The 24,817-nt window shown below is 38.5% G+C and overlaps 1 protein-coding gene across 2 annotated transcripts; it reads left to right on the top strand.

Moving 5' to 3' along the window:
* The first annotated feature begins 5,221 nt into the window (after window positions 1–5,221).
* ube2d2 (ubiquitin-conjugating enzyme E2D 2 (UBC4/5 homolog, yeast)) lies at window positions 5,222–23,306 on the top strand. Of its 2 annotated transcripts, XM_037780015.1 has the most exons (8): window positions 5,222–5,362; window positions 5,470–5,534; window positions 7,892–7,955; window positions 15,228–15,259; window positions 16,604–16,681; window positions 17,507–17,612; window positions 18,039–18,132; window positions 21,942–23,306. In XM_037780015.1, exons 2-8 carry the CDS (start codon window positions 5,511–5,513, stop codon window positions 21,985–21,987), a joined length of 444 nt encoding a protein of 147 aa, XP_037635943.1. In that variant the 5' UTR covers window positions 5,222–5,362; window positions 5,470–5,510; the 3' UTR covers window positions 21,988–23,306. The 2 variants fall into 2 exon arrangements, with proteins under 2 accessions (XP_037635943.1, XP_037635942.1); XM_037780014.1 differs by having other exon boundaries at window positions 5,229–5,534.
* Window positions 23,307–24,817: the final 1,511 nt, after the last annotated feature.

Here is a 24,817-nt window from a genome sequence, read left to right on the forward strand (position 1 = left end):
GTAAACTCTGGAGGTGAGAGGTTCGCCTAGGAGAGAGGACAGGACAGGCTTGCATGCAGGCTCTCTGCCTCTCTCTCCAGGAAGCCTCTGAGCATTATTGCCTTGCAGCTGGCAACACCCTGGAATGGCGAAACGAGGAACTCCCACGCAGATTCACGCACACGCAGGAACACACACACACACACACACACTTAAAAGAAGGCACATTCAGACTCATACTGCCATCCTGTGGAGGCATTGATTTCAGGGCTTTCCCCCCTTATAACAACAACTCTGTGGAGTGGGTTTGTGCGTTGGTGCTGGGCACGTGCATAACTGTACAGCAGTGGGCTATTTGACAGCAGATCACGTGGGCCTATATAGGATGGATGAAAGGCTAAAGGTGATGTAATTGAGCTGATCAAAAGTCTACTGGGTTCTATTGGACATCTGTGTGATACATGTCAAGTTATTAACATGTGATTGAGTAGTAATAAGGATGAATGTTGTTGAAATAAAACAATGTTAACAATGTCCACCAAGCTCGCTGGGAGGCTGTAATGTCAGGACAACCAGAAAACATAATTGTTGGTTGGAGAAGTGTTGAGGCAAAAATGTGAAGTGTGGCCAGAAGGTGGCCCCAAAGGACCGGCCACGGTGTTTCCTCAGAGAGTATCTGTTGTTCAGTAGTCAGTTGGTACATCTGACTCAGTTTGTCAGGCTCAGCTTTTACACTGTCAGACATGCATCACTGTCAACTCACATCCTAAAGAGCAAATTACATCTTACACATCTGCACAGCTATGAATTTGTCCCCTGCATTTGTCCGTTTTAGAGTATGCAGCCATTATGTCAGTTTAAATGGCATTTACAGTATATAGCGCCTTTCTAGTCTTCTGACCACTCAAAGCGCTTTACACTACATGTCAGCATTCACCCATTCACACACACACATTCATACACTGATGGCAGAGGCGTCAAGGTGCCAACCTAACCATCAGGATCTAATCCAAACACACACACACACACACACACACACACACATACACGCATACATACTATGGCACAACCTTCAGGGGCAATTTGGGGTTAAGTCTTTCTCAAGGCGATTAGACATGTGGATTGGAGGAGCCGGGGATCAAACCACCGACCTTCCGATTGGTGGGCTACCCGCTCTGCCTTGTGAGCATCAACTGCACCTACAGGCTCAGCTGCACTCTGAGCCCTGTATATATGTAGATGCCAACCACGAACCACGAACTGCAAGGTCCCCATTTCGGTTCCAGCCACTGCAGATAATACAATACTGTAATACTAGGTTAAACATGTTACCTCTCTCTCTCTCTCTCTCTCTATATATATATATATAAAGTATAGGAATGAGGGAAATAGGAGGGAAGGAGTTTTGTATATTTGTTGGAAAAATGTAGAGCTTACCCAAATGCTTTGATGCTTCAAAACTTCGACCGTTGCCATGGTAATTGACCTCCAAATCAGTATTCGAATGCTTCGCTTTTTTAATTTTTTATATATAAGTATGTAATAATAACATAAATCCCCAAATAGCCCATGCAATAAGCAATAATCCCACAATATTATTCATATTCAACATTAATTATTATTAGTTATTCTCAGACGGACATTGCTGTTTGTTGTGTGTGGAAGTGTGTGTGTGTGTACTGTAGTCCTGGGCACTAAAACGGGAGAAATGGAGACAGACAGACAGAAGAACATGTCAGCCTGCTGCGTCGCGCTGCGAAGCTTCGAATATTTCTCACCGAAGCTTCAAAGCCCAAAAAGTGGTATTTGGGACAACCCTAGAAAATGAATACTAAAAAAATTAATTAATTAAAAAAAAAAAACATGCGGCTTGGAAATGTTCTCTAAATGTTGCTAACAGTCCTTTAAAGTCTGTGTAGGGAACCGTCCCTGTGTAAAATCTTAGATCTTTTACTGCAATATGCTATACTCATATACTGCTACCACAAGTGTAATGTAGTAAATGCTATGTGTTCCAACCCCGAGTGCAAAAGTAACATTGAGTCTAGATGGAGGACGATACGGAAGATGTGAAGATTTCAGGAGAGGCCCAAGCTTTAAAAACCTAAAAACGTAACATCTGATATTTATTTAACTGGTAAACACAACCCAACTTTTTTTGCTTCATCTGACGGTCCACACATTTCATAGGAGCAAAAGAACAACTATGAAAACATTCACATGTACAGCCTGTTAGAATACAGTATGCCTATTGTAGTATAATAGGCTGACATACATAACCAGTGACAAATGCCTCACTACAAGCCTAAAAAGACTGCTGTATACCATAACTGTATACGCTGTGAAATGAGTAAATTGATCCCTTTGTGAAGAGTTCCTGCAGCCAACAGTGCTCCATAGCATCAATTGATCAAACATTATAGATGCTGACTGTCTATGAATACAGATATTCATTAGGGATGGTTTACTTAGCTTTTTACTATAAGTGGCTCAATCATTTGCTTGAAAATATAGGGATTCCATTATTTTTTATATGTCTTTTTTAAATATAAATGTGAGCTTAAATAAATTCATGATGAATGCATAGATGTCCTGCTGTAATCTGCTATATTTTGACCTGCAGAGTTCATATAAACATAGCAGTGTTTGCAGGGTTTATTTACTTATACAGTATCTCAAGTTTATTTGACAAATGTGTACTGATGGTGTAATGGTAGTTACTGCTCAGGTTTTTCTGACTGAATCAAAATTCCACTTTGTAATTAGTTTCGGTGTAATCTATCTGTTATGTATTCCTATATGGATAAGTGTTATGTTTATGAGTTTAGGAAGAAGAAATTTTTATTTTATATTTCTATGTGCACAAGAGGGAGAGCTGCAGGTGAGCACATGGGGTGCACTTGTTTGCTTTTCCATCACTGTAATAAACAGAAGTAGTAGAAATATGAAATATCAGTTTTCAGTTCCTATATGACCTGAACCACCTTTTAACGTACACCTTTACCTGAAATAGTCTGCTGGCCATCCACTGGCTCCACAAACGCAATTGAAAAAACAGAGCATTTTATGCTACACGAACATAACCTAAGAAGAGTTAAGAAAATGTATGGATGTTTTTGAGAAGAGATTGAGTCTAACAGAAGGAAAAAATATAGTTACATGGGTTAACACGCATGCACATATACATATGCTTGGAGGTGACCTGACGTGAAGGAGGATGCATGTGTGTGCCCATGTAAATGATATAACTATATATTTGCGCTCTCCCCTCCCCCCTTTTTATTTTCTATTAACTTATTTGTTGATTTAATTTATCATTAGTCTCATATTTTTGTATTATTATTGTTTGTTTGTTTTTGTTATGCGTGTTTTTTTTGTTTTGTTTTAACTCTATTCTTTCTTTTTATCATTATTATTGTTATTATTTATTTTCTTAATTTTATTTCAATTTTGAATGTTGAAGTTGTTTTCTCTAGTGTACTTAATGAGTTTGTCTATAAGCTCATCTACTTAAAAATTGGTTTATAAACTATTGTAATTACGAACTGTAAATTGCATATATGAAAACAACCTTGAAAAAAGGGAAAAAATAAAGTATAAAAAAAAAACATATTCAAAACTTACAGTTGCTCTACATCTCATATGCACCACACGTATTTATTGTAGGTCTAGCTTACACTAGAGTACTTCCTCAAATCAGCCTACATATGTGCCCCGTTGTATTACTCCGCGCTGAGCAAACCCCGGCTGTACTTCATCAGTAGGCACTAGGCTACCACCTAAAACTGTCATTATATCGATGAATATAACCCACCCATTAGAAAAGGTGGAACCACATCCACTGCACTGTCTGTACATATATAAATGATATGGTAGCTGTAGTAGTAAACCGTCTTAGCACAGGTTCCCTGGAGTTTACCGTAGGCAAAATACGTGCTGGGTAGACATTTTGGCTCCGTCCGCACCATGTGAACGCAGCCATGCCGTCGCATGCCCGGAGCCACAATGATGCCAGTTGCAGCACTACGTCTCCAGCGTGCTCTGCCACTGTGAGCGCTCTACGTGCTGCTCATATCGGCGGAAGGCTTTCTAGCGCTAGCGCAGTGAGAGGTGCGTTCCAACAATACAACTTCCTCCATGGGCGGCTGGCCTTCAGAATAAAAGGGGGATGTTTAATTTTTAAAAGTGTTTTTAAAGTACAGTAAATTAATTTAGTATTTTCGCCATTCATGCTAAACTAGTTACACATAATCTATTGGTCTCTGAAAAATGAACAAAAATTGTGAAAAGCACACTGGTCTATAATCCGACGGGAATGTTGTGCTATGACTTTTCTAAGAGATTTGCGCAGCGGTTTCCATAGGAATGAATGGAAAATTAATAAATTTAATTAATAAATGCCTGGAAGTGAGAGCAACTCCCGGGTAGCTTCCCATAGGGGCCCATATTAAATTTCACACAATTTTTGGGATCACAGCAAAAGTTACAACTTTTCGAAACTGCTGCCGAGGTCACATTTTTGACACAAATTTCACACAATATGTCCATCAGAGACTCCTAACTTGTCTCATAAACAATCTAAGCGATAGGAGTAACGCTTTTTGTCTGAGAAGTACTTTTATGACGTACGTCTCTGGTTAACTCCTATTATAAACTGTCTCACTGAGGGTGCTTAGCAGTGGCCATCACCACGGCAACATTTGATTGCTGCAGAAATCAATGCTGCAGCTCCTCCAGACCAACAGAGGTTTCCCGTGTCTTGTGAGGTGACGGAGCTCCGCAGTGAGAATCGTTATTGTCCCCGACCGGGTGCCGGTGTCTCCCTCCGGGCGCAGTCGGGAGACGATAACGTTTCTCCTCCTGCTTCAGAGCCCCAGCACGACCTGCTTTTGCTGAAGCAGGAAAAGCCAACACTAGGATCAGCATTGATTCATGGAGAGACCTTCGTCTGGTCAGCTGACATTACTGCCAAGCAGGTGAAATATAGAGTGATATTGTGGTTTTAGCTGACGTGTGACGCCTCACTGTTTTGAGCGATGCTCGTTCATGTCTATGTAGAGCGAGCAAGCGCGAGCCCAACGCTGACTTTCGTTGACTTAACGGCCACAGGTGTCGCTGTTAACAAGCATTTCTGAAAGTTACAAATAGTCCCTTTAATATTTTAGTCAGTTTGCATCAGTGACTGTATTGGATTCGGTGTCGATGGGGTGTTTTATTGTGAAGAGTTGAGTCGGAAGTCGTGTCGTCGTTGCTGCTGGCAGCCCGCAGGCCGCAGTGATTTGGTAGCCGCTGCTGCAGTAGGAGGAAGGACCGCGGTTCTCCCCCCTCTATCTTTCAGTTTCGCCTCGACATTTTCATCGGTGGTCCCTTCTGATAACTCACAGTAAACTGAGCATACAGCAACAGTGTTCTATGATAACTTAAGTCGTAGTATTAACCAACCGGACAGTGATATCTATCTCCATTTTACCCGCACGTTTCCTCTGACAGACAGCAGCAGCAGCAGCAGAGCAGCAGCTAGCACAACAACAATGGCTCTGAAGAGAATCCACAAGGTAAGAAGGAAGTGAACCACCAGGCCCGGGATAACGCAGTTTCATTAGGGGGGTTTAATCCACACCTCATGCTTTATCTGTCTGGGTTTAATAAACCTGAGAATAACACATAACATAGACTAAATAAGCCAGTCTTTGGTTTCCACCGCCAGCTAACGGTCTGAGCAGAGACGAGCAGCGATGCGCCGCCTGGCTGCTACCAGCGGGCCATCTGCACCGTTACACTCAGCGAGCTACCACCAACCCGTTATGAGAGCTGCTCCTGGGTTATGTCACACAGGTTGTCACCGTCGACGTCTTAACTGCGGGGTATAACGGGGTGTTACAGCTATGTTACCGGTTAACGTGATATATAAGCGGTGTGTGAGCTAGCTGTGTCTGGCTAACGTTATCTCCCGGTGCTTGGATGCTAACTCACCGGGATAAGCTTCAGATCGAGCTAACGTCACTAGCTGGTTCATCTTTACAGTGAATAACCGGTAGTTTGATGCCAGCAGGTGTTCCTCAGTAGTTCCTCTGTATGATAGTGAAGGTAGCTAACAGTATTTATGAGTTACTTAAGCTTGAGCTTGCTACTTGATGTGACAGATAAGTTACACAGCTAACGCTAACGTTAGCACTCTGCACGCTTATTTTAATAACCCACTTTTTATTATCTAACCTTTTATTGAACCAGGTTAGACCCATTGTGGAGATTAACAACCTCTTTTCCAAAGGGAGACCTGATCAGCAGCAAGAACACACAAAGTTGCAGACACATTGACACAAATATAGAGATGAAATACACTAAAAGCACTCAAATTTGCATTAAAAGAGAAACTATCTAAAGACAAATGAGGGGACAACAATGAACTCAGCTGTACAACAAGGGGATCTAAAAACATTGGCATGCACTTGCACATTTCTTTCTCTTATTTTCATTTCATTCTCACTGTGCAATATCATTTTTCCACTTTGTTAATAGTCTGTTTATTGTCAATACTATATATACTGCTCCTATTTTTATACTTCCTTCTATTTAAATGGTTCATATTTTGTTTAGCTCTTTTTTACTGTGTTAGCTGATGCATCTTGTTTTTTGCATTATCCCCTTTGCTGCTGTACACTGCACATTTCTCCACTGCGGGACTAATAAAGGAATATCTTATCTTATCTTATCTTAACCTTTTAAATGTTCTATGTTTGAACGCAAGTAGATTTGTAACAGCACCAAATATATAAGGACGGATGTAACACAACGTTTAGCTATCATACATCTACTACATCTCTTATATTGTCTTCGTAAAGCACAGTCTGTACATGTTTCAAGTAACAAAAGAGGCTGTTTGTATTATATATTGTACGTGTTTATACCGGATAAATGATCAATACACAGTGAAACGCTACTCTTAGTGTGCGATCATGTTAGCAGTGTGTCGCTGTGGTGAAAACAGGCCCCACGCGTTGCTCGCCTTTGATGCCATGTTGCTGACAGCAGATCCTTATTATTACACCGTTTAGTTTCATTAGCTCAATGTTGGTTTAATTCCTCCTTGTTGTTAATAGGTCATGTCGTAATGTTGGCAGACCCAGCCAGCATTATGCTTCTGTCGTTTGACATCCTGTGCTGTTGAGCACCTAAGCTAACGTTTTGCACCATAGGGTCACATTGGGCTACACACACATCCAGCTTACACTCGGTTTATTAATAGTCTGTTTATTGTCAATACTGTATATACTGCTCCTATTTTTATACTTCCTTCTATTTAAATGGTTCATATTTTGTTTAGCTCTTTTTTTTACTGTGTTAGCTGATGCTTCTTGTTTCTGCACTATCCCCTTTGCTGCTGTACACTGCACATTTCCCCACTGCAGGACTAGTAAAGGAATATCTTATCTTATCTTTACCTTTACCTGAGTGTCTTGGGTTATAGTAAAACCCTCTGTTGACATACCTCAGTTTGGCTGTCACATGTACCACCTGCTCTACCTGGAGAAATGCTATAATGTAATAGTGTTCACTCCAGTAATCAAAGCTCATGGTGCTACTTAGTGTTGTGCGGTCAGTAGGAATTACTTTTTGTTACTGTTGCAGTGAGACTTTGTAGCAAATTGCCTTCAGATCTGTTTACAAAGAGTGATTTAGTCAACTATACAGAGGGCTCATAGTTGGCCTGTTAAGGGATATTTAAAAAAAAAAAAACCCATCAGATTGTGATATCAGTATCAGATTATGAAATATTTTTTTCCCTGAATTTTGTGTTTGTGATGTTTTTATGTTGCCATTCCCACTTTTATTATGTAAGTAATTGTTTGTGGAAATACTGAATCATGCTGTGAAGGACCTGACCAACTGACTTGTCATCTGTTTGTCTCAGGAGTTGAACGACTTGGCACGGGACCCACCAGCCCAGTGTTCTGCAGGACCAGTAGGAGATGACAGTAAGTTCATCATCTAAACCAACATTGTCCTGGGAGCTGGGGCTCAAAATTGAGCAGTGCTCAACAAATTCCTGGTTGACCCTTCTCAACACGCATGAATAAATATGTATTGGTCAAACTACTCACAAATGACACTCAAAAGAATGCCTCATATCAGGGGTTTTCAAACATTTTTGGGGCCAAGGATGCCTTACAGGGGAGAACATTTTCCAAGATCCCCCTCTTAATCGTAACACAGAATAAGCATATGCTTACTACCATTTGTACTCTTGGATGCCAGTGGAACTATTTGTATTCTAAAACGTTTCAACCTAAATACTTCAGACCTGTTTCACAGTGATAAACAGAAACACAATTTCAATTTGAAGATAAAATTAGATAATCCTTTATTAGTCCCACAGTGGGGAAATTTGCAATGTACTTAACGTTAATAATACCACTTATATACCTTTTAAACAGAAGGTGATTTCATTCAAATTGCATTTGGACTCAACTTTCAGAAAATGAACAGTAACGAGACCGGCATAGTCCTAATAATTCCAGATATTTAAACTTACCAGTCTATAGCTGACTTTCAGGAAGTGCTTCAACTTAAAAACAACGAACTTGCTGCGTGTCACGTTTCATATTATAGTTTCTAATGGCTCAAAGCTACAATACAATATGCTTGTTATGTTGGATCAAATTGTCCTCATCTGTAGATACACAATTTTATAATTAATAGCAAATCATTTCGCGGACCCCCTAACAGAGTACCATGAACCTCTGGGGGTCTCAGGACCCCACTTTGAGAATCACTGTCTTATATTCTAATTTATTACCGACCTTTGTAGATTAAAACTTTCACAATCAAGATAGCTATGAATTGTCTCCAGATCGGCTCCCCTGGGTTCAATTTTCTGATTAATGTGTTTAGTTTGGATCTGAAAAATTGTCCACAATATTTAGATTACCACAGATTGCACCTCAAATACATAAAATGTATTCAAGCCCAAGTCTTGTAACTTAGAAAGGAAAATACAAGCATCAGTAAAGGTGATGGCTTTTTATGCGTCAGACCAGTGTATTTAACTAAATCAAGGAAGTACCTCTGTTTTTTGAGCAAGCACATCCAGGAAATACCTGGACTGCCTCTTGTGAAAATACTGATGTATTATAAAAGCATACTATTCCCACCTCTAGTATTGCTACATGTCCGTTTCACTTTTGCTTTCAGAACAAGTAAAAGGGGAAAGCCCGTCTGGCTAGTACTTTATTCTTTTGTAATGTAAGAGTAAATGCGTACCGTGATTTTCATTCATTATCAAAGTCAGATTTTTTTTTATCCTATAAAGATTGACCCAAAAATAAAACTCAAAAGGCATTCATGAGCTCAGTTTATCTGTTACTTTAAGAAAACAGGATTAAATACATTTCATACATACTGTAGATATTTCCTTGGAAACAGTTTATTTTACATGTTGTCAATAAAAACAAGACAATGATGGAAAGCAAATGCTTCAGACTAGTGTCAACTGCTACTGTCAACACCTGTTGTATAATACATAAATTAGTAGACTATTTCAATTAGAAAATACAGTTTGTTTTTTTTAAAAATGAATCACATCTATTACATCTTAATTATGGCTGCAACTAATGATTATTTTCATTGTTGATTAATCTGTCTAATATTTTCTTGATTATTCGATTAGTTGTTTGGTCTATAAAATATCAGAAAAGGATCAAAAGTGTTGATCAGTGTTTACCGAAGCCCAAGATCACATCCTCAAAAGTATTGTTTTGTACACAACTCAAAGATATTCAGTTTACTGTCATAGAGTAAAGAAACCAGAAAATATTCACATTTAAGAAGCCGAATCAGAGAATTTTGACTTTTTTACCCCTAAAAAATTACTCGACAATTAACCGAGTATTAAAATAGTTGTCGATTAATTTAACGGTTGATAAATAAACGAGTAATTGTTGCAGTTCTAATGTTAACACCATTTTCATACCATTCCAATCGTGGTACAATTTTAAAATGACAGGTTAGCTTTTAAATTTGTCATTGTATTTTGACAGATGACCCTCTGAAAATATTATTAGGAAAATATAGAACAATATAAAATTGCTGCACTTTTTGTAAATGGAAAGGGGATACGGTTTATTAACAATGTACTGTATATTAGCAGTATGACTGCTGGCTGTATGCAGGCTGTCTTTGAGAATGTCTCATGCTACCAGCAGTTCAAAGCTCTCCCTTTAACATCCCAGCCACCTGTGTCTCTGCTTACATATTCCTGTTGTTGAGTTCGCTGTTGACAGTAAATTCAGACACTCAGATTCTTCATCTTTGTTTCAGGTCATTTTCTTAGAATACACATTGACCTTCAGTGATAGACATTTACATTATTTGTATTATTGTTTCAAGATGACCAAGCAACAATGGATTTGCAGTCTATTTCCCCATATTGTAATAAGTAGGGCTGTCAATTGATGAACATTTTTAATCACGATTAATCCCATGATTGTCCATACTTAATTGCGATTAATCAGAAATTAATCAAATTTTGTACCTGTTCAAAATGTACCTTAAAGGGAGATTTGTCAAGTATTTAATACTCTTATCAACATGGGAGTCGACAAATACGTTTGCTTTATGTAAATGTATACATATATGTATCTATATTTGTTATTGGAAATCAATTAACAACACAAAACAATAACACATATTGTCCAGAAACCCTCACAGGTACTGCATTTAGCATAAAAAAATATGCTCAAATCATAACATGGCAAACTGCAGCCCAACAGGCAACAACAGCTGTCAGTGTGTCAGTGTGATGACTTGACTATGACTTGCCCCAAAACTGCATGTGATTATCATGAAGTGGGCATGTCTGTAAAGGGGAGACTTGTGGGTACCCATAGAACCCATTTTCATTCACATATCTTGAGGTCAGAGGTCAAGGGACCCCTTTTGAAAATGACCATGCCAGTTTTTCCTCGCAAAAATTTAGCATATGTTTGGCCCGTTATTTGCGACAAGCTAGTATGACAAGGGTACCAATGGATTCCTTAGGTTTTCTAGTTTCATATGATACCAGTATCTTCACTCTAGCTTTAAAACTGAGCCCACTTCAACTTAAAAAGGTTAGGTTAGGTCAGGTTAGGTTATGTTTGTTGAATATATTTGTGTGTATGGGGACGGGCAGAATATCGTGAACACCTGCACCATCTAAACAATTCACTACAATAGTCCTATGATAGATCACCTTTGTGAATCTTATGATTAGTCTTCTGGTGTTGTGGTTGCCTGCATTACATTGAAAGGTAAATCATCTATTTTAATATCCTCCAGCTTCACCGATCTGCCCATCTTATATTTATACTGTATATGTGGAGGACAAAGTGTTAGTGTTATGGGAATAGTGTCAATCCCTTGTACATGCCAGCACAATTATCTGGAACAGGACTTGAAAAGGCTTTAGGCCAAAGAATATACATGCTGCAAGTTTTGCAAATTTTACTAATAAAGTATAATAATACTGTATGGTGTAATGCACAGACAAAGAGAGCTTTCTAACTAGCTTATATAATTTTATTTTTTCATCATTCAAGACAGGGATTTTCACAAGGACATTGAGTAGCCGCCTGTCAGTGGGAAACAGTAGCTAGCTATGAGGGTCTGGGGGCATTCCCCCCCTTGGAGAAATAAATATTGGCCATAAAAGTCCAAATTTAGTTCCTCTGCTTCTAATGCCACTATTCCATTATATACACTGATCTTAATAATTGCATAGTTTAATGAGTTTGCCTGCCTGATTGTAAACATGTAGTGAATTATTGTAAAGGAGAATTAGGCTTCTAGTGCGTTTTAGCCCTCACAGTCTGTTAATAGCTATTAATATTTAAAATCAGGCCTATTCCTGACTGATCAGAACTCTTGTAAAGAATCATTAGACCTTATTTGTTTAATATTTATTTATTGGCTCCTTCACTGTAAGGTTTAAGGTTATTTTATAAGGGGGTACATGTTTTTAATCCCATGCCTAATCTAGCATATGCATTGGTTTTAAATTAAGTATTTTTAACATAAACCTATGCCAAACTTGATCATGACATGAGTTTGCATAATTTATTTATGGCAAAAAGAACAAAAGCGTTTTAGGTAGGGCTGTCAATCGATTAAAATATTTAATTGCATGATTAACCGTACTTAATCGTGATTAATCACCCATTTTTTATCTGTTCAAAATGTACCTTAAAGGGAGATTTGTTAAACATTTAATACTTTTATCAACATGGGAGTGGGCAAATATTCTTGCTTTGTACTAATGTATGTATATATTTATTATTGGAAATCAATTAACAACACAAAACAATGACAAATATTTTCCAGAAACCCTCACAGGTACTGCATTTAGCATAAAAAATTTGCTAAAATCATAACATGGCATACTCAAGCGTAACAGGGAACAACAGCTGTCAGTGTGTCAGTGTGCTGACTTGACTGTGACTCTCCCCAAACTGCATGTGATTATCATAAAGTGAGCATGTCTGTAAAGGGGAGACTCATGGGTACCCATAGAACCCATTTTACATATCCTGTGGTGTATATGGAAAATGCAGTGCTTTCAGTGGTCTGTTTAATGCTTACTGCGCAATCAAGTTGCTGCCACATGTCGGTGTTTTCCGAAGTAGCCCGTCTGATGAGGATGTTCACTTTCTGTGCAATTGTTGCAATTCTTAATGTGTTTTGTAATCAATTATTTTGCTAATATTTGTCAAACAAGACGACTCTTCGCTCTCTAGTCGGCAGGACACAACCCATCAGTTTAGCATGCGCTCATCATATAGAGCATGTGGGGCGGGACTGATACAGACGGATGCGTTTCTCTATCATCATGCTTGCATTGTTTTGAAGCGGAGGCTAGTGGTCGTAAAATGTGCACCCATAGTGAATTGCAATTTGTTAATGCAAACTATTTTATTAGAATTTTCAATTTACATTTGTGGATATTTTTACAACTGTTGTTCTGCTCTGGTGATCCACAACAAACAGCCATCATTGAGCTGAGGTTTATACTGACAGCCTGTAACAGGTGCATTACTGTCCTGGTGTTTTTACCATTCACTGATATTAACCCAAACATGAATCCTTGTATTGACTGTGTCCACTATCTGTACTGAGAGCTACGTCTTTTCTGTCTGAAGAAAGGCAAGTTATTGCTATTAACATAGTAACGGCAAGGGTAACGCTGATATGTTGCCACTCACATAATGTAGGCACAATGATTACATGTTGTTGTCAGAATCAAAACTATGCCCTTAATCAACACAATATAGTTCTGTTTAATAGCATCTAACCTTTATTTTGATGACGTCATGTCCTTTCATTGTGTTACTGATCACTTCCTCAATTGTGGTGACACTGCTGGAATTTATACATTTACAACATTTTGGTTTATACTAGGGCTGTTAAAGAAAATGTCAGCACACTGACACACTTACAGCTGTTGTTGCCTGCTGGGCTTGAGTTTGCCATGTTATGATTTTTATACTAAATGCAGTACCTGTGAAGGTTTCTGGACAATATTTGTCATTGTTTTGTGTTGTTACTTGATTTCCAATAATAAATATATACAGTACATACATTTGCATAAAGCAGCATATCTGCCCACTCCTATGTTGATAAGAGTATTAAATACTTGACAAATCTCCCTTTAAGGTGCATTTTGAACAGATACATTTTTTTATTAATTTGCGATCATGGACAATCATGCGATTAATCGCAATTAAATATTTATTGATTGACAGTTTATACATTAAGAAATAGTCTCGTATAGTATGTGAACCATACACAGTTTTTCCAAGTGAGCGCTGTGTTGCAGTTGTTCTGCCATATTTTAGGTTAGGGCTACCATGATATCAGATTTTCACAACACAATTATCCTGGCCAAAATAATTCATAATAACGATATTATCGCAATATCTATAGAAAATTTGAAAAAAAAAAAAGTAACACATAATTCTATCAGTCAAATTCATCTTTAACTTTGTTTATTGGCAAATGAATTACACTCAAAATATGAGTGGGGAGGTGGAGAGAGAGTCTGTAACCATTACTGTACAAAAGTGTGATTTAAGTGGCGCTGTATTATTTACACAATAGTATCATATGTGTATTATTAGCATGATATCAATATTTCTTTTTTAAAATATCATGGTTATTGTCAATACTGGCGTATCACAACACCCCTATTTTGGGTGTTTAACTTCATTTTACCCCATTTAAGGGTTCATCTTATAAGTGGCGAGAGTATTTTCCTTCATATCACATCACTCCACTGATTATTGTGCATTATATCTGTCAACAATTTACACATATCAAAAAATATCTTTATATTTGGTAGTTTGGACTTGGCAGTGTTACATCAATGATAAGAGTTCTAATGGTTAACCTGTAACTTGTCCGCCCGTGTAGCTAGCAGTAGCTATTTCTCGATTTCATTACCAACGGATGATTAACCATAGGAGTGCTATTGGCGCTTGTGCTTCAAATCAGTTTGATAAAATATGCAGCTTTTTCTTTGTGCCATTAAAATGTCTTGCATAAACACAATCAAAGCTGCATGCACTCTGCAGAGTGTTTCCCAGGATTAGATCAATCAGACATTGATAAGAGGAATTGACTGGGTCAAATCATTTGTGATATGTATTTTAATGCTGTTAGGTACAAAATATGTGTGCGTCTTTAGCATGCGTGACATGGAAAAAGATCAGTAGCAGCAACATCGATCTGTACATGACATGTCACTTCCTGCATCCAACATCAAATAAACCGCTCTACTACACACTACAAGAACGTGTTTCTTCTAGCATATCTGCTGTGGTTTACTTTCTCTTTTTCAATGTGACGTGCGTCCTCAGGCCTCGACAGGATGCTGAATTAGACTAGCTACATGGTTTATTTTTGTTGTCACCATTTGTGTTGTCACGATAACAATTTCCTCTTTAGGAAGGTGTGTTGATATCATTCATATCAGGAGCTATTTCTGAATGTCAACGTGAGTCTACTGCCATTATATGACCCTTTACCATTTACAATTTAAAAATACCACGTCCAAGAATATCTGTCCCGCGTTGCACTTTATGTAAGAGCCTGTTACTCAACTGTACAAATCAACACACGCACACTTCATGTGGCATTATTTATTCCAACACTTGTCAGCCATGCGGTGTGTTTCTCTTCAGTGTTTCATAACCCATTTCTCTGCTTTTTTGTTGCAGTGTTTCACTGGCAAGCCACAATAATGGGACCTGTAAGTATTCACTTATTGTATATTACTGATTAAACCACAGCCTTAATGATACTGCTTTAGCTTTTGATGGGAATAACATTCACATATATAGTGACAGAATGTTCTGGTCACTATTTACAACTTATGCCTACCATACACTAGAAGACTTTTAAAAGACTGAAGTCTGACACCCTCTCACATCTAAAGACAATGTGTTGAATCACAGACTATAATATTTTGCAAAGACTGGGGATCTTGTAGGGTGCATTATTTACAAGACTACAACTAGATTCCTTTAGAGATGATGCCACATCCTGCTCCTGGTGGAAATTTACAAGAAGAAAAAATATTAAAAAAGAAGTGGACAGAAATTGATGGAGCCCTCGAAATCCCTGGTGAGCATGCTATAGCTAGCTAGCTAGCACCCACTGTCCCGAATGGGGCAACTTGCAAGCTAACGTTAGCTACTGGAGTGTTTGCTATTAACCTACGAGCTAACTGTATGTTTCAGCTGAAGAGCTTCTATCGTATAAATCGTCACACACAAGTGTTTATATGAGAGAAAGGGAGAGAGAGAGTACTTCAGCCAGATTTATATTTGTTTATTTTACACATATATACAAATTTAAAAAGATACAATATATAATTTGCAAAGGGGATGTGAAGGAGAAATGCATTAAACATTAAACAATTACAGTAAAAGTCAACAATCTTCAGCTGAAACGTACGGTTAGTTCGTATATTCTAATAGCAAACATTCCAATAGCTAACGTTTGCACCGGGGATTTGGAGAGCTGCAGCTTTTCTCCTTCTCCACTCTATTGTGGTACAAATTTGAGGACACGCCAAAGAGGCACTCTTACTTACTTTTCTACTGCTTCCTGTTTGGTGCTGGAGAGAGCGCACCTATTGGTTGTTGACAATGATCGCATCATTGAACTTACGATAATATTAAACTTGTTTGATTTTAATCAGAAAGTCAAGATGAGAAAAAGACTTCAGACAGCTTGGACTGAGTTCTGTGACCACCTTACACTAAACGATCGAGATCATAAGAGCGCTTCGCAACTCTAGCAAAACTCTTGTGATTTTATTCTGACATTACAAATATGTCTGCGAGAGTGAATTCACTTGAAAAGTCGTGTGGTGTAAGGTTGGCATTAACTAAACCAATACAGCATCTGATAGGTAAACTGAATTTACAGCTTAGTTTAGTCAGAGAGACAGTCAACTTTTAGTCTATGTTTTCTTGGTTGACACGGAGCCATAGTGTTTAATTTTTATATTCCATTTGTATGTATTTATTTGTCATCCTTGCACCTCAGTCACTAATGAGATGAATGGACTTCTCTCTCCCCGCACTAGAATGACAGTCCTTACCAGAGCGGGGTTTTCTTCTTGACCATACACTTCCCCACAGACTACCCCTTCAAACCGCCAAAGGTAAGCAAGACATGGACGCATACAAAGAAGCAGCGTGCATAAATATAGTAACAGTGCCTACGTGTACATGCACACCAATATTCCACTATTATTCCGAATGTGACAATACTCTGATTTTAATACGGGTCATGTTAACTGCATATATACCGTTTAGATATTCTGAATTAGGCCTTAATCCGAATAGAGCATTTTTCTGATTAAGACATGTGGGATATGCCGATATTATTCATGTTTTAGGAGCATTCTTTGGACATGTATACAGCGCTTTCAGAATATGCGTCTCAATTGGGGGTTTTTACAGCAGTTTGCGACACACGGCCTCTTCCGTGTTTACAGCCAGCTCTGTGCGTTGACCTAAAACCAACTAGCTGACAGGTTGCAGAGATGCAGGCTCAAAAGAAAAGAACACATTTCTGGTCGGAAGGAGAAACACATACATACATACACGCACAACATTTTGAAAGACTTGGGTATCAACAGATTTTGGACATGTGCAAATATTACAACATCGACCTTTTCAAGAAAGTGGTTGAAGAAATGAAAGAGGGAGGTTGTGTTCACACGGTCCAACAAGTCCACCACCGGTTACGTTAATCGGAGCATGCACGGCTGCATGTAAACAGGAATATTAGTGGAATATTCATTGTCATTAGCCATGTAAACAGCTTAGTAGGAATATTGTCTGTACAGAATAATGGCAAAAACTGAAAACTGAGTGAGGCAAATAGAGTTTAAACAGCCACAGCTTTCATCATTCAGTTTCCTGTTGTTCCTCTCACCCTCCCACCCCCTCCCCCTACATTTCTTGTCTCTGTCTGTTTCCAGGTTGCATTTACCACAAGAATCTACCACCCAAATATCAACAGCAACGGCAGCATTTGTCTTGACATTCTGCGATCACAGTGGTCTCCGGCTCTCACCATCTCCAAAGGTAGACTGGCTTTCACACACGCTTACAGATAAATGACAGGTGTTGCTGTCTTTATAAACAGCATGTTAAGAATACAGGAACCGGGGAAACATGTTCTTTTTTAAATGAAAATGCTTCCCACAAATAATTGCATGACAACATTTCTCACACAGAGGTCCTTGTATTAAAGTGGAGTACTCTCTCTGTAAATGTCAGCGTTAGCCCTTTTCATTCAGTGCTTATTACTGGACATGATTTAAATGATGTCCCTCACACACAAGAATTTTTATTTTTAAATCCCAATTATATGTTTTATCAGTTCTATAGTCATGACAAACACTCTGCCTGACCTGCATCTTAAAGGTCATCTGAAGGAAAGTGGCATAAATTGTGTGAAAATGTCTATTTTTATTTGTGAGTATTGATTGGTTAACTGGTCCATTCCAGTCCTCCTGTCCATCTGCTCTCTGCTGTGTGACCCAAACCCGGACGACCCCTTAGTACCCGAGATCGCCCGCATCTACAAGACGGACAGGGAAAAGTAAGTTATGAGCTTCATGTTGTTTTTTTGCATCATTCGGATGTTTTCGGATTTTGTTTCTATGCTTCTTGTCAACATGATGCTTTGACAAACCAACCCAAACTAATAAAATATCAAGTCTCCGCCGGTCTGGGTGGAGCTGTACTAAGAACTGTTCTCAAAGTCGGCATCACAAACTGGCTACCGATTAGGGCTGCACCTAACGATTACTTTTTTATCAATTAATCAAACGGAATTTTTTCCGATTAGTCAATTTAATCTAATGACTAATTTATTAATTATTCAAAAGATTTTTTTTTTATTACCCCGATTAATATAACAATTAATTTGCCTAAAATAAATACCTAAACTTGTCTGATTAATATTTTAATATTTTATTCAATCATCTTCTCTTTAAAACAAACAAATGTAACAGGATCATAGATGCCTGATCACAAAATTACTGGACCTCAAATTCAAAAAGATTGTTGTGTCACAGATTAATTGAATCACTGTATGTCACAGCAACCCTTTCCCTGAACTGGAGAATCAGTATTTTTAATTAAGTACTTGACATAAAACTCAAAATAGATTTCATCACTGGAGTAGTATGCGGTTAAGATAATCACTTGTGTATTTTTGCATAAGTGTGGGGCAAGGGAAATAATTGAAACAATTTACAGCTTGTAACAACAGACTGCAGTGTTACTTTAAGCCAATTTTCCCTCATACATGGCTGTTAAAGAAAATGTAAAACAGTAATAACAGTATGTAATAAATATAAAAAATGAATATCAACGTTAGATGACGCATGGTATATTGTTATGTATAACAGCAGCAGGGCAGAAATTACTTTAACATGGGGGCGATGAAGAAACATATAGAAAATCTATTTTAAGTGACTACTACTAACAGAAATACATTACGTATGTTGATAATCCTAATATATCATGCTTTGGTGGGGAGAAAAAGTAAGAGTAAAAAGTTTTTTTTTAGCTGCAGCTTGTTCTCTGGGGGAATGCATACTTTCACCAGGTGCAGCTATTCTTGCGACGCGCTGATGCACGTTATGCAAATCAACGTATTTTTATAATCAGTGACGTTTATTACGTCGCTGAATCACCCCAGCCCTACTACTGATAGACAGAAGCTCCGTCTTGCTCATGATTATTGATTTTCAAAACATTGTCACTGCTATCGAGAGTGCAGCAATCACAAGGGGTGTAACAAAAAAAGGTTTGAAAGACAAAGATTTCGATTGCAATAATTTCACAAAATTCACATCGGTTAGCCAAATTTCTGTGTTGTTGTCGTCTACATTATTTAAGAGCCAACATACACAAGGATAGTAGGTTTTAAGCCTGTGTTAACTGGCTTTAAAAATACACAGACTGCTTACTGTTCAAAAGTAATAAGTCTCTTAAGCCGGACAGACACTGTACAGATTAGACCTGATTATAGCCCTGAATCAGGCTGAATTTCTGCCAGATCAGTCCTCATTTACCCGGTAGTGTGTTGAGCTTGTTTTAATATTGCTGAAGTAACATTTCACATTGGGGCTAAACCCATAGTCTTGAGACTGCTGACAGATCAGACAGATCAGTGTCTACATCTTACAGCCATCTGCAGCTCCATATTTTTCTGGTTTTCTTCTTACACTCTGTTCATAGTAGAATTGCTCAGTATTGCTGCTTTTTTCTTTTTTTTGTCAACATTGAGGAGGCAGTCCTATTGTTTGAATAAACTTTATTGGAATTGTCAGTGGACAAAAGCCGACTGGGGGTTCCGTGTTTACGTAAAATGTGAGCACCAACGTCATGGCTGGTCAATTGATCCCTACAGTGTGAGCATAAAAGTCGCAGGTTCTAGCTGTTCAGAAAGGATGATTAAAATGTGTAGTGTGAGTTAACACAACGTACAGCACGTACACAAGATTAGGTAGGTAGGTGGTTCGGTAGTAGCATCCATCTGAAGGTAATAATGATGGTTTATGTCCCCTATCTGCTGCTCTGAATGGACACAGATCAACTTGAAACATTTTTTACCTGGCACAGTTGCTGCAGCTCGATTTGCTCGTCAATGTGTTATTTTTGTAGCTGAAAAACGTAACAACAAGATGTGGGTGTTTTAAAATGGGATGATTTAAAATGCTTGCTTGAAATGGGAATATACAAAAATGTGATACAAGGATGAAACAGTCCTTTTAAAAGCCCTTCAACTTGTCATGTTATTGTGATTCATGCCTTTTCTTATCAATATTTTTCCTTTTCATTAATACTTTATAATTGTTATTTGCATTACTACTGATATTTTTTTCTTTTCTTCCTTACCTACGATTATGAAAAAAAACATTATTGACAGCCTCCGTCCAGTTACAGTACAGTCCAGCTCCCCTGCAGAATACCTACCTAAACACCTGCGCCACAATAAACTCCTACAGTCTGGTGTTTTAGCTGTTAACACTAACATTTTAATGCTCATGTTCACATCTGTGATCTGAAAACATCACTTTTCCACACATTCAAAGAAGCAGTAATTTGTCTGATGAAAACGTGGCATGTCTTTTGTTGAAATATTATTTGTTTTTTACAACATGACCATTTTGGCTGTGTCTTCCACTTCATTATGATGCTGCTTATCAATCACACAAGATTTGCAGGGGATTATTCTGCTGTGGGGTATTTACTGTACACCTCTCTGCTCAGAAAACATGATAAACAGAAATAAGAGGAGATGCAAACACTCAATTTGCCTCCTTGTCCCATTTGGTATCCCCTGTCACACACCAACAAGCTTCATAAACATAATCAGCACAGTGAGAATGGTGATTGTGCCATCATATCTGTGCTGAAACTGTTCTTTCCTGTCACTAATTGGCCAGCAGCATTGACCCCTAACAGTTTGCTGCAGTGGGAAGAGGAAATAAAAACAAACTTACTGAAACAAAATGTATGCAAGATGGCAGAACTGTATATGCCCTTGTAGAGTGGCAGCCAGCTGGCATCTCTGCTGCTGCTGCAAGGACGGCGGCAAAACTTATAATGTACGCATGGAAATGAATAGAGGAGGCCGTGTCGCAGCTTCTTTTGTAAAAGATGTAACCAAATCCTAATAGAGTGCTGCAGGAATGAGTCCTAAAACCAGGAAATGAGTTAGCATTTTAGCACTTCCTGTTCCCTCGTCTGGAAGTCAATGGGTTTTTAGTTAGATGCGTAAAAAATAAGGTCTGTGGTTAACAAAGGTTTAAGAGATTTTAACATTTTGTTCTACGATATAAAATACATCAATAAATATCCTGGTCGTGAATTTTGATACCTTTATTATGTCTCAAAAAAGGCTGTTGCTAACAAGTGGTTTAATGAGACTACTAAACGTCATCATGCCGACTCGTCTGCCTTTCCAGCCTTGTTGTGTATACTCGCGCTCATGGAACTGTGGTGTAGTTTGTTTATAGCCTAACGTTAGCTTTTATACTTCTGACGATTGCATTCACGCTTCAAAAATCATAAAAGTGCTGTTCATTTGTGGAGATTATCTTGCTGAACAAAACGTGTAAGTATCATAAACGTGTGTTTGCCACAGAGTTTATTTTCTGCAATAATCCAAAACCCAATGGAAAAATCCTATTGGCTTTTTGTCGAGGGAACCAGGGCGATGCTAACTTCCTGGTTGGCCTATAAAAATACGTCATCCCTGAAGCACTCTATATGTTGTGTCTCTGTAAGATTAAACAACTAACAACTCCTCTCTCTCTCCCTCTCTCTCTCTCTCTCTCTCTCTCTCTCCCTCTCTCTCCCCCTCCCTCTCTCTTTCTTTCTGCTTGTTCACAGGTACAACAAAATAGCTCGGGAATGGACACAAAAGTATGCAATGTAGTGTTGGGGGTAGAATCATGGCCAACCACCTCTACGACATAAAGGTTAGGGGAGCTTCAGACGTAAAGAGAAAACAAACAAAAAACCATTCAAACAAATGAGAAGTTTAAAACAAGATCTTGTTGGTTTCCGTTGGAGTGCTTTCTTTGAGCCACGCCTCCCCTTCACCAGAGTACCTGTAAAACTCCCTCTGCCCCACCTCCTCTATCTCTCTCTCTCTCTCTATCTCTCTCGCTCTCTCTGTTTGACTCCCTCCTCTCCCTCCCCTCTTGCCTCTCAGCTCACCTGCCCCCCCTCCAGCCCCTCTCCAATGTACATATTGTCAACTTGCAATGGTAACACCCATCTCTCTCCCTGCTCCTTTTCCCACCTCCTCCCTCCCTTGTGACCTCTGACCCCATCCCCAACTTCTGTATTCCGTTACATTTTGTCGCCATGCAGGTTGGGCTGCCCCCCCCCCCCCCCACCCCACCCCCAACTCCTCCTTTTTCCTACACACACCTGCACCCTCCCCCCACCTCCCCCAGACGTTAATCATTCCTTTTGAGCATCTGTAAAACTTTGAGGGGACCTCAACCTTTTTTCTTTATTTCCCTCATTTTTTTTAGGGGAGTGGGGGACAATAAGATGGAGGGATTTTTACACTCTGCACCCTTTCTTGCTTTATTGTCCTTTATAATTCCCATTCGTAGAGGTGACAATTCAAGAAAGCAGGTTTGTTTTCGAGTCGAAGGGCACTCTGTATTTTATATAATGAATACTTAAAAAGAAATCATTGCAGGCTATGTTAAAATGGAAAAAAATGAATATGGCCTATTTTGGTCTTCTGTTGGATTCTATGAAAGGACTTGGATTTATCCCCACACCTCCTGCTCCTAACTCCCCTCCCCTCCCACCCACCCAAATCACCCTTTGTACACACACACACATAAACACACATGCACGCACAATTGTAACCCCATGTCACCCCCCCAACCACTACCACCAACTTTTCTTTATTCACAAAGTGGAGGTTCTGGACCAGGTATTTAAGCAATTTATTTTACTTAGTTTAACCTGTGTTTTTATCCCCCCCTCCCCCTCCTCCCCCATAACTCTTTAGGTTGCATTTTTTTTTCCTTTTCTTTTTTTTTTTTCCTTTTTTTTTTGCTATTGTTAAATTAGAGGCTAACATCTTAAATGGCTATGGGACTGGCTTGGGCTCTGGGTGCGAGGAGAACCCACTCTTCTTGCACAAAACCTCTGTATATTGAATTACCTGAGAGGCTCGTTGAGCTTTGTGTGTTGATTAAACTGTGTAATAAAAACCCATGATTCCGGTGTCGACTCATTCTCAGGCCCTTTTGGAGGACGTACGGAGGTAGGAAAGGGACATGTGAAGCCGGGTCACATTCACCACCCAGCTTTACAGGAATAATACCCACCTTTAACACACGCTATCATAAATTCTTTGTGGGAATGTCTGATTAAGGAATAAAACTTAACTGAAACTTAAAAGGGATTGAAATAGTTCAGAATTTATGATTAGCAGTGTGTGGGAGATGTCGTTTTCTGTCCGCTGCTTGTGCTCGCTCATTTGAGTGAAACTACACTTTAAGTATATGGGTTTATAAGAATGCATTTACAAAATACCAATTTATTGCATTCATATATTATAACTAGGATCTTACCTTCAGACATTGCACTTAAAATTCCAGTGGGTTTTTTTTTTCTGTTTCAAAATCCTTTAAATGTTCCTGATGGTAGGTAGTATTGTTGCCCTCTGGTGGTGCTTTTATGTAAAGCAATTGAGAGCATCACATTTAAATTTGTGTTTATATAACAATTTTGTTGCTAAATATGGACATGGAGTTTTTTTCTGTTAAAATAAGGTTATCAAATTAAAACAAATGACTGTTGTGGCTTATCACATTACACGTCTTAAGTGGTTCAAGAGAAATATCTTCTCCAAAGGGAAATGGGACTCGTCAAAGATCGCAGCCATCAAGATGATTCTCCCCCAGTGGAGGAAACCTTTGGCATCAACCGTCGTGCTCCTTAAATTAAATGATTAATATCTAACAAGACGTGCAAAGTTAGTCACAGCTGTTACATGCATGTAAATTAAAGCATCAGTTAGTCACATAATCTTTTTTTTAAACAATATTTTTATTGAACTTTTAATATAGACATATATACACATACAGACAGACTAACAATATTAATAATTAAATTATACAATGAAATGTTTAGTCAGAATTTCAAAGAAAGAGAGACATGACATTTCATGTATTTCACTTATCTAACAAAGAAAGCAAATCAAATAAAAGATGAGACAAAATAGATAATACCTCAAAGAACAAGAACAAAAAAAAAAAACACAACAACCCACAACAATTCCAACAACAGCACTCAGCAACACACATCATCATAATCTTTAATGGGACTTTGAGGCACCTGCAACGTTTTAACACGTCTTTTTTTCCTCCATCCTCCTTATGGAGGCTGTGAAATGTGGCTGAAAGCTTCAGAAAAATCCATTAAAGTGGACCGTGAGATTATTTTATCTATTACTGTTAAGATAAAATAAGATATTCCTTTATTAGTCCCGCAGTGGGGAAATGTGCAGTGTACAGCAGCAAAGGGGATAGTGCAAAAAACAAGATGCATCAGCTAACACAGTGTAACAAAATATGAACTATTTAAATAGAAGGAAGTATAAAAATAGGAGCAGTATATACAGTATTGACAATAAACAGACTATTAACAAAATTGCACAAGTGGAAAATGATATTGCACAGTGAGAATGAAATGAAAATAAGAGGAAGAAAATGTGCAAGTGCATGCCAATG

The sequence above is a fragment of the Sebastes umbrosus genome, chromosome 9, assembly GCF_015220745.1.
Source record: "Sebastes umbrosus isolate fSebUmb1 chromosome 9, fSebUmb1.pri, whole genome shotgun sequence".
Taxonomy (NCBI): domain Eukaryota; kingdom Metazoa; phylum Chordata; class Actinopteri; order Perciformes; family Sebastidae; genus Sebastes; species Sebastes umbrosus.